This window comes from Glandiceps talaboti, chromosome 12 (genome assembly GCF_964340395.1).
Source record: "Glandiceps talaboti chromosome 12, keGlaTala1.1, whole genome shotgun sequence".
In the NCBI taxonomy this organism is placed as follows: domain Eukaryota; kingdom Metazoa; phylum Hemichordata; class Enteropneusta; family Spengelidae; genus Glandiceps; species Glandiceps talaboti.
This window is the reverse complement of record NC_135560.1, coordinates 8,067,598-8,077,343: the sequence shown is the minus strand read 5'-3', so window position 1 is coordinate 8,077,343 and position 9,746 is coordinate 8,067,598. Positions and strand designations below refer to the sequence as shown.

General features: G+C 37.5%; 2 protein-coding genes across 2 annotated transcripts in view; one reads left to right on the top strand and one right to left on the bottom strand.

The window, feature by feature from the left end:
- Positions 1-1,394: 1,394 nt before the first annotated feature.
- On the top strand, positions 1,395-5,620 carry LOC144443687 (NADH dehydrogenase [ubiquinone] 1 alpha subcomplex subunit 13-like). The gene is made up of 4 exons (XM_078133227.1): positions 1,395-1,498; positions 2,920-2,998; positions 4,323-4,394; positions 5,106-5,620. The coding sequence occupies exons 1-4, from the start codon at positions 1,408-1,410 to the stop codon at positions 5,293-5,295; spliced, it is 432 nt and encodes a 143-aa protein (XP_077989353.1). The 5' UTR covers positions 1,395-1,407; the 3' UTR covers positions 5,296-5,620.
- A 2,107-nt stretch (positions 5,621-7,727) lies between these two features.
- LOC144443756 (stabilizer of axonemal microtubules 5-like) overlaps positions 7,728-9,746 on the bottom strand; it is a 10,347-nt gene continuing 8,328 nt past the window's right edge. The window contains exons 7-8 of the mRNA XM_078133299.1: positions 8,700-8,791; positions 7,728-8,563 (exon numbers count right to left, since the gene is read on the bottom strand). Coding sequence (XP_077989425.1) covers positions 8,402-8,563; positions 8,700-8,791 — 254 coding nt within the window. The 3' untranslated portion in view covers positions 7,728-8,401. The remainder of the gene's footprint in view (positions 8,564-8,699; positions 8,792-9,746) is intronic.

Sequence of the window (9,746 nt, the reverse complement as noted above, 5' to 3'; positions counted from 1 at the left end):
TACTGGTATAATATAATAGCGATAAACCACCCCCTGAGAATGGTATACCACTCGGTTTTGACCAGTGAACTCAATATATGCACTCGCTATCGCTCGTGCAAATATTTCGTTCACTGTTCAAAACCTCTTGGTATACCATCCCCAGGGGTGGTTTATTGCTTAAATAACGGAAGACGAAGTAAAATATGCCCCCGCCCCATATTTCCTTTAATTACTGGAGACTCCCTTGTGCAATGACATAAAGCCAAAACTCACGTTTAGATTTGTGTACATTTGTGGTCTTCTAGTTTATAATATTACAAGGTTAATTCTCATTTCTTTTATTTCAGTGTAGTTGTTAAGTTTTACTCATTTCAACTTTGATGGACACTTTAGTCATTTGAGTGACCAGCGCTTTTATTATGACAACAAATATTTCCTGTATTATGATAAACAATACGTGGTATTTTCGAATATTCAGTGAAAAACATGTTTATTTAGACGAACTTTACTATTCACAGTGTTTACGTTTTTTGGAAACAAACTTACTGGGGTATCGTAATCTCTTGGCATGCGTTCAGCTTTTAATTATTCATTTTCATATAATCGTTGTAAGATTTTAATTAACCAATAGAAACTGAGATATGTAGAGTAGAAATCTTTAGAATAGAGCATGCGTACTAAACGCTAAGGAAGAACTTGGGAATCGGACTGGATTGGATCTAGAAGATGAACCAGTTTTGAACTGGATTTTAGGTGGAACTGATAAAAACTGCTAGAAAACTAGTCTAACATCTGAGCCCAACTTCTGAGTAACCTTGGCATAACACGTGATCCCGGACCTGTGAATAGAATTGACTGTGCTGGTGTTAATAAGAGTTACTGGTCAATTGTAAAGTAGACAAGGACCATAGAGTAGCCGATAACAATACCAGAGTTTTTTTTCCGACAGCCCTAACATCATCAGTACTGCATTGACATTTCAGATTTATCTAACCAAATGAACTCTTGAGAATGCGGGCTGACAAGTCGCAGTACCGCAAGGTACACATGGCCGTGTGCTATGAACGGTTCATATGAAAAAGTACTGAAGTCGAAGTCAGAAGAGTACTAGAGTCGCAAACCATGATCGCATACAGCTCACTTTGGAGAAGAGCGCCATCGCCGTTCAAATACATGATTCCTAGCTGAGCCTGGTTTAGGGTATAAATGGAGGCGTGTGCCCCATCAGAGGAATAGAGACATATGGAATCTACATAAGCGGAAAGAGTTTCAATCTTTGTAGCAGATTTTTAGAACCTATGGTTCTTCAATCTTGACATTTGTCGGCTAGTAAAGCATATACGACACCATCACCCCATTTCTCATCCCGTCCATCCCTAGCTGTAATAGTTTCGTCTGTCAGACCAGAGTGAGGCTGCATCCAATATGTCGGTCCCCTACAAGCAGGACGGTCCACCGAGAGGTGGATATGGACCCATCGATTACAAACGGCATTTGCCGAATCGTGGGGTTTCGGGTAAGTACACCAAGCTTAAATATCAAGGAACAGTTTGAGAGATTTGTGCGTGCAATAGGAGGTCTCCCACGGGAGATTGCAAACATTATCTACAAGCACTTTGGCACTGGAGTAACCATGTAGTTCAGTTACTGTAAATTACGTGCAACAAACAGTTCGTCACCTTTCTAAGATTTGCCGGTAAAAAATATCCTGATCACCGTATCTGTTATCGTATGCAAGTAATCAATGAAACGAGTGCCATATAGTTGACCAAACATCGTCCCCTTCGATATATTGCTGACGTGTTTTGAAAATTGTACGTGATCAGCCATGGCAGTATACACCAACCATACTTCCATGGTTCAACCAACAGGTCGATGACCTAGGCAAAGGTGGGAACGTATTAGTACTTTCTGCATAGATCACACAAAGACTTAGATGTATTAATGGGTATGAATATAGAACAGTGGACGGATAGGATACATATTTGCAATCATTACCTAACTAGGGAGTCTCATACGAATGGTTGAATGGAGAGGAATAGAGTTAGGCCTCCTAGTATAAATCTGATTTGTTCTACACTGTGACTAGAGGTGCACATCAGCTGTCATACTCTTTTTTAGTGAGGGAAAAAGATAAACTGTAAATCATGTTCTTTTAGCGAGCATGTTATTTTAGCGAAATTAGGGAACAGTGTAGCTTCGCTAAATTCAAATTACAAATAGAGTGCGTCGAAATAATATATTCAAAATGGACGCTGATGAAAACATCAATATACCACAGATGCACGTCGCACATACAGTAGTACCGGTAGTCTACACACATAAATGGGCAGAACATCATGAATGATTTAGTTTGTCAACTTTGAACTGGGAATCAGATTGTTGGGTAGATAACATGTCATCAGTGACAACCTTGTTCATGGCAGCAACAAGTTAGGCACTTTCACATGATTTCTTGTCGTTTGAATCTGGTACACACAAGGAAGACTGTGCTGCTGGCTCTCTTCGGTACTGTATATATAATGTAGCATAGCAATGTTGAAGTGGAACAATTTTATAGTACTAGTAGTTGTAATCAGCATAAAAGCAAAATGTATTCTGATGTAATCGACAAGCTCTCCTGGCTCGGTCAACACGAGGGGGGGAGCGCCCCAGGGATCTCCTCACGCTGGACGGCACCGGACGCTAGTATCCGGGACTCAGTCTTGGCGACCACTACTCAAAGTTGCCGTCCACCACCTTCAAGTGTGACAATTGGTTACCATTCGACACCCCACACACTCACTTCAATAATTGTACTTTCATTTTCGGCCCACATGGGCGTATTGATTTAAAAGATAATGAAGTATTAAAATGTCTTTGAGAAACAGTGCATCACATTCTTTTGATACTAGCTCTTTGCAAAATAACAGTATTATTATGGTTTATATTGTACAGGTTATTTGATGTTTGCTGGCTGCATAGCAACCATGACTGTAGGATTCATTGGTCTGGCCATCAATAACAGACGTAGAAGGTAAGTAGACGATCATCTGATGTAAAATTTGTGGTGTGGATAATCTGTAAGGTACGACATTCATGCCTATTATCATACCGCCACCTAGTAGTCAGCTGTAACTATGGAATTTGTCATTCTGTTGAGGATCGATGACCAAGACAGATTGAAAGCTCAATGCTAAAAACTTTGAACTGCTTTTGTGTTCTAACCTTTGGAAATCAATTGATCTACCAAGATATTCAGATGAACATTTTTGTTATCTTTATCATATGGCTGCCATTTGTTTCTATAGCAAGATTTGAACCATGATTGTGCCTTAGTCAAACCCAGCTGTATAATTGAGGACCTGGTAGGATAAAGGTTGTAATGTGAATTCTTTAATCCTATGCACTTAAAGAGGCTGTAGTATATTGTATGCTTCCCAGGGAGTTGAGGAAGTAAAGGGCTGTTGTGCAGATATAGATCCATGTCAAGGGTAATTACTGTAAAGCGCTTTGAGCACAGAGTGGGAAAGCGCTAAATAAAAACCACACTTTTTATTATTATGGTGAAATTTATGTTTAGTGAAATCCTGAGATGTCGACTCTCCAGAATCCAAAGTTTACGGAAATACCTTTATTTCCTAGAGTGGGGTATGTTTTATACTTTTGTATGAGTTCACCTTGTGACATCTTTACACGATATGTTTGAGATTCACCTCTTTAGATATCTGTACCAAATAATTTCAGAAGATGTTGACTACATGTATTAAGTGTACCAGGGTGTGAATGTCAAGGAAATGTGCAATGTCAGACTTCCTATTGAGGTTGTTGATTTTAGAGTCTGTTCATGAACCATGTTACCATTCCTGCTAGAAAGACTTCCTACAATAAGTATGTTAAGTTGTTGTCATCTTCAAATGTGCTATTAACATTCACTTTGAGACTCAGGACATGATCAGAGAAGTCATAAAAATGAGAGAAAACAGATACATGATACAACTAAAAAGAAGAAAGATCACAAGAGAAAGGCAGAAGATCATGCAAAATCCTTTCATTTTTCAAAAGATTTCTGAAGGCCATAAGAAATTGATGTATTTCCAACTGGTATCAAAAAAGACTGATAATTTAAATATAATGACATTACATATTACAAATTCGCTGATTTAGTATAAATGTCAGCGAAGGAATGCCCAAGCAACTACATTCCAATAATTCGAGTTTTTGGCAGTACCTTTTCTTTGCACAGCATCAACATGTGTGAGTTGTATGTTGTTTTGTCAGAATTTTTTTATCAGGAATTTCAGTCTGTCGTATTATATTTTGCTGACCCTTATGCATCTTTTGGTGTTGTCCTTTTGCAGGAGGAGAAAGATGGAAGATGTTGAATCTAAGCTGATGCTAATGCCGTTATTAATGGCAGAAGAAGACAGACGGTGAGTGATATGTGTTTTCTAGATTCAGTGTATTGTGTGTCAAAGGCTTTTGTGCTCTTGTCTTGAGCCATTCATGTTTGAGGACCTTTGCTACGAAATATTAGATTTTTAAAAGCTGCGCAGTCTATAACCAAAGTCTTTTTAAAATTTAGCCAGTGTCAGTATATAAATGAATCACATGTACATCTCTGCTATCTAGTATGAAATAGCAAAAATGGCATACATGAAAGGGGATGGGAAAAATTTGTGTTAAGGAGGAAGACTACTCAAGGAAATGAAACATTAACTTTGGTTGTGGGGCTCTTTACATGGTTTTGCATTATCTACATTACACACCCTTTCAAAGAAACATGAAGTTGTCTCTCTCATTTGGGGATCTTTGCTGTGAGTCACATTGCATCATGGGAGTCAGCAGAAATGTTCATGCAGTAGGTGAACAATGAATATTCATAACAGGTACAAAGTATGGTTCATGAATATTCATTGTTCAACCATTACATAAACATTGCTGCTGACTCCTATGAGGCAATGTGACCCACAGCAAAGATCCCCATAGAAGGGAGAATGTCAAGTGAATGTTTTTTCTGAAATCTGTGTACATGTATATGTAGTAAGGTCAGTTCAATGCAGATCAAAAGTATATTTTCTTCAAGAGATGGAAGGTCCAAATCTCCGTGCACATGTATGACTTTTGTAAACATTGACTTGCAGCAAACTTATCATAATGAAGGAAATGCGTGAGGAAGAAGCCGCCATCATGAAAGATGTGGAGGGCTGGGTACCTGGAGAGAGTGTGTACTACTCCCCGCGTTGGATGTGGCCCACCCCGAAGGATTTCTACGTTCTTCTATCCAAGAAAGAGCAATTCAAGAAGATATATGAATACCAGTTATATGTCTGATGCACAGTTCTCAAGAAGATCTATAGATTTGTTGCAGAAGTGTCCTTGTACAGTAGTCCTGGTTTTATTTGAAAGCGAGTGATTTTCTAAATTAGATCGTCCACTGAGGTAGTGTCGTTATAAGGGTGGTGTGTTTAATGAACATGTATTGCTAAAAGTTGAAGTTTTGCTAACTGGTTTTCAAGACATTATTGCAGCGTGCATAGTCAGACCACAAGTAATAAGGTACTATTCATACAAATGATACAATAATGTTAAGTTCACTAGCAGTTTTTTCTTATGGACCAAGAACTGCACGGCTGTTTTGTAATTTAATTACGTACTGAAAATAAATTTTGGTGTGTTAACAGTTAGATTATGACGTATGGAATTTTTCTTGTTCAACAATTCCGTTTGACCTTTGACCTGTAAAACAAAGGACCCACAGCCGGCCACCTGACATGGAATTCTTTTACACACATTTTGATCACGGCTTCGTTCATTGCCATACAATCAGGAGCCATGTCCAAGTTTAAGCTCTCACTTTGCTTAATCTGGTGCCCGATTTCAAGTTGTCAACACTGGAATAAATGCGATGTAGTCCTTGACACACTTTGTATTAGTCCTAAACCTTAAATATAGGATTATTAATTTGTGTGTGATTCACAGCTGTAATTCTACTCATGGAGGTAGCTTATGTACTACATGTATGTAGGTATGTTTGCATTTAGGCGTGAAAGTATATATGCATACATAAGTGTATGTATGTATGTATGTATGTGTGTATGTATGTATCTATGTGTGTGTATGTATATGTGTGTGTGTGTATGTATGTATGTAAGTACGTACGTATGTACGTACGGTATGTATGTATGTTGGTAGGAGGTAGGTTTGTGTTTATGTGTAAAAGTATGTATGCATGCATGTGTGTTTCTATGTATGTATGTATGTATGTATGTAAGAATGCATGTATGTATGCACACATGGATGTATACATATTATTGTGTGTGTGTATGTATGTATACTATGTATGTATGTCTGAAGTGTGTGTGTGTATTTCTTCAGAGAACAGGTTGTCTGCACAATAGTATTGTTCTATTCATTGTCAAAGTATTTTGGAAAGTACTGTTCTTGGAAAGTACTTTCTCATTACAGTTAGAGACAACATAGACCTCCATCGATGGAAGGCCTATGGAGACAACTATGATGTTTCAATTTTAATATACTTTGTATGGGCATACAGTAAGAGCATAATTAACTAAACAGAGAATTATAAATCCATAGAAATACAATGGGTACTACGAAATGTCTGACATCTATAAACCTTAGCATGTTGCTGGTACTTTGTTCAAGAACCCTTCAACTCATTCTCAGTTCAGACAAAGAAAAAATCAGGGCAGTTAAAATGAAAATTTCTGAAATGGAGGTCTAGATGATTGTACAATTTTAGAATCCAAAATTGCTACCAAATACTATAATAAAGTACAATGTTACTAATTTCGGTGAAAACAAGATAGTAACCCCTGAAATTGGGGGGGGGGGGGGGTTTCAAAAGGACCAGGAAAAAGCATTCACATGGCAAGATTGTGAGCAATTTGGAAGAATGTTTATTTGAAGGGAATTGGTTCCTGAGGCACAATCGTTAATTGATATCACTATTCATTGTAAACTTTTCTTTAAAAAATGTTAGGGTCATCATATGGTTAGAGTTGGGGTTCACAACTGTGAGGTTCTTGTTAAGATCCATGCATCACTGCTCCTGTTTGTTTCTGAATGGTTTAAGGCCTTGGCAAGATATGAACAACAATTATGCACCAAACAACCTAGCTAGCTACAAGTATAAATTGGGACCTGATAGGACAGAGGTTGCTATGTGAAGCAGTCAATCCTATGTACTCATAGAGGTAACAGGAATTGTATGCTGCCCTTGGAGTTGTCAGTTGAGGAAGTACTAGAACAGTTGTGCTAAAATATATATCTGTACCAGTGGTAATAACTGTGTGGCGCTTTGACAACAGTGGAGTAATGTGCTGTGAGTATGTCATTATTAGGCCAAATTAGAAAAAAATTGTGTTTCTGATAACCCGAGTGACCTTAATTTAAGCCTTTGACCCTAAACATTTTTATAACATTTAAAACAAAAAGATACGAAATTCTTTGTCTTCTTGACCTTCATGCAGGTCTGTTTTCTTTCCCCTGTGATGTCTGTACATATGTCATCACAGAAGGGATATTCTGATCGACATTTTTTTTTTTTTTTGGAAACACAATTATTTTTTTCCCCGCCTAATTATTATAAATATAGGAAAAGCGAATTTAATACAATAAAATCTCACACACTGACACTGTGATGTACATTAACGAAATACAAGCTATGATGTAGCTTTATTTCAGAGAACAAACCACATACAGTATACTGAGTATTGTCCACAAAATTACCATGATAGCCCACGTTCACCTGTTGTACAGTATTATGGAAACCCAGGTGTTAAATGACAAATGCTTAATATATAAATAAACATGCTGCACATCAGCTAAAATCAGTCCCTCATCAATCAGGACAGCTGAAATTCGACCAAAAAAAAGCAAATCAAACCAAATTTCCCCAACAATACTTTCAACTCTTCAATAAGTTCTGTACAAATGGACGGAATACTGATAGTTATATAATAATGCTGATGTTGGTTGACTAACATCTTAACATTTATATATATTTATAACATACTTTTTTTAACAAAAACTTAAAATACCCATTATGTCATGGAAGGGACCCGTGCTGGCCTAAGAATGACTCAGTTTTATTGCGCATTCAATAAAATCATTGCCACAATATCAATCTCAAAAATTTAAATACATAATTTCACAAACAAAACTTCGAGGCTGTTGATATTAAAATCATATATAATGTTACATATATCCAAATTTGTGATTGCGATAACTCAGTACATTATAGCTGTATGTTATCACTTTGTTGCTATAACAATATGTAAAGTATCCGAGTCAAACGCCATCTTCTTAGTCCTTTCACCCTCATTTTTCCATATATATAATGGTTTGGCCTAATTAACATAATCGGTTGAAACCAAAATAGATGGGGTGTTTTTGATGCTATTTTGCATTTGTGCCATTATTCTGACTTGCTGAAGGTTCCAAGAGGAACAGAACTTTTCTGTAGTTTTCCACTATCGTAGTGATATCTGTCCGCTGACTTGGGAGTGTATGAAGTCAAGTGTTCGGTTTCAAAGAATCGTACATCATGCAATGGTGGCGACAGGTGTGAATCACGGATCTATAAAACAAAAACAAAAACCAGTGTTATTATTTTTTTTTTAAATTTATTTTAAAAAAATAGAAAAGATGAAAAAAACGAAAATAGAATATATTATTATGATATACAATAAAAGAGTATAAAATGGAAATCATACCTCGCTTTCTCTCTCTTTGGTCAGTTTCACGGGGTACACACTCCTATGGACAGGGAAGTCCATCCATGTTGTTGAGTGGTGTACTTCATTACCTGTAAGGGATTACAGTAGAAATGCACAAAGATGTTAGATTACTGGTTGAGACCACCCACCAATACATGTACACCAACATATACGAAAAGTCATATTTGACTATGTCTTTCCACTGGGGTAAATCTAGAGCAGAAGATGTGTAAATGTGGTAAGTATGAGACGAAGTTCCACCTTTGACTTAATTTACCACCGGTGATCTCTCCCCTGGGGGCTGTAGACAGTCAAAAGTGGTACTGCCTCTCGTACTAACCCTGGACAGAGATGTTGGTTAGGTGGGTCACAGGTAGGGTAAAGGTGGGTAAATTGACTTTTCGTGTAGCAAAAGTTGATATACAACGAATGCTAACTGTTGCTAAAAATACGTATTAAGTTTAGTTCAGCTTATCACTACAAAGCCTAAAAGCTTTCTATATCGTATATTTGTATATCATGATTTAAATTTGAAAGGAGTCACACAGCGTTACAATATCATGCCCCGCAGAGAGATGTTTTTTTTTATATAAGAGAGGAGAGACGTGATTTGCTTGCTCAACAGGAAGAAGCCTTTGCTTGGTAACCAGTGCAACCTATTTCCATGGCAACCAATGCATCCTTTGATGGCGTATTGGTATATAATTAGCTAGACTGGCTCAAGTCTCTGGACTCCGGATTCATTCTTTATTTGGAAACACAATTGGTTGGTGGGTGGGTGGGTGGGTGGGTGGGTGGGGGGGTGACCGACCGACCTGACCTGACCTGGCCTGACCTGACCTGACCATCGACCCTCCACCCAGTGGCCTGACTGATTAATTAACAGTCGGGTGAACTCTTAAGCCTTTGAGAGATTATTAAACTGGAAAAATAAAAAAACTGTCTATTTTGATGGCTGAAATTCAATGATTTGACAAATTTATCTTGCAATGTCAGAGATTATCTCTTAACAAATAAAACACCGTGGTATTTTGAGGAACACTT

Coding starts and splice junctions, on each gene's coding strand:
- LOC144443687 (XM_078133227.1), top strand. CDS start 1,408: ATGTCGGTCCCCTACAAGCAGGACGGTCCACCGAGAGGTGGATATGGA. Junction 1,499..2,919: donor GCCGAATCGTGGGGTTTCGG/GTAAGTACACCA, acceptor TATATTGTACAG/GTTATTTGATGTTTGCTGGC. Junction 2,999..4,322: donor ATCAATAACAGACGTAGAAG/GTAAGTAGACGA, acceptor GTCCTTTTGCAG/GAGGAGAAAGATGGAAGATG.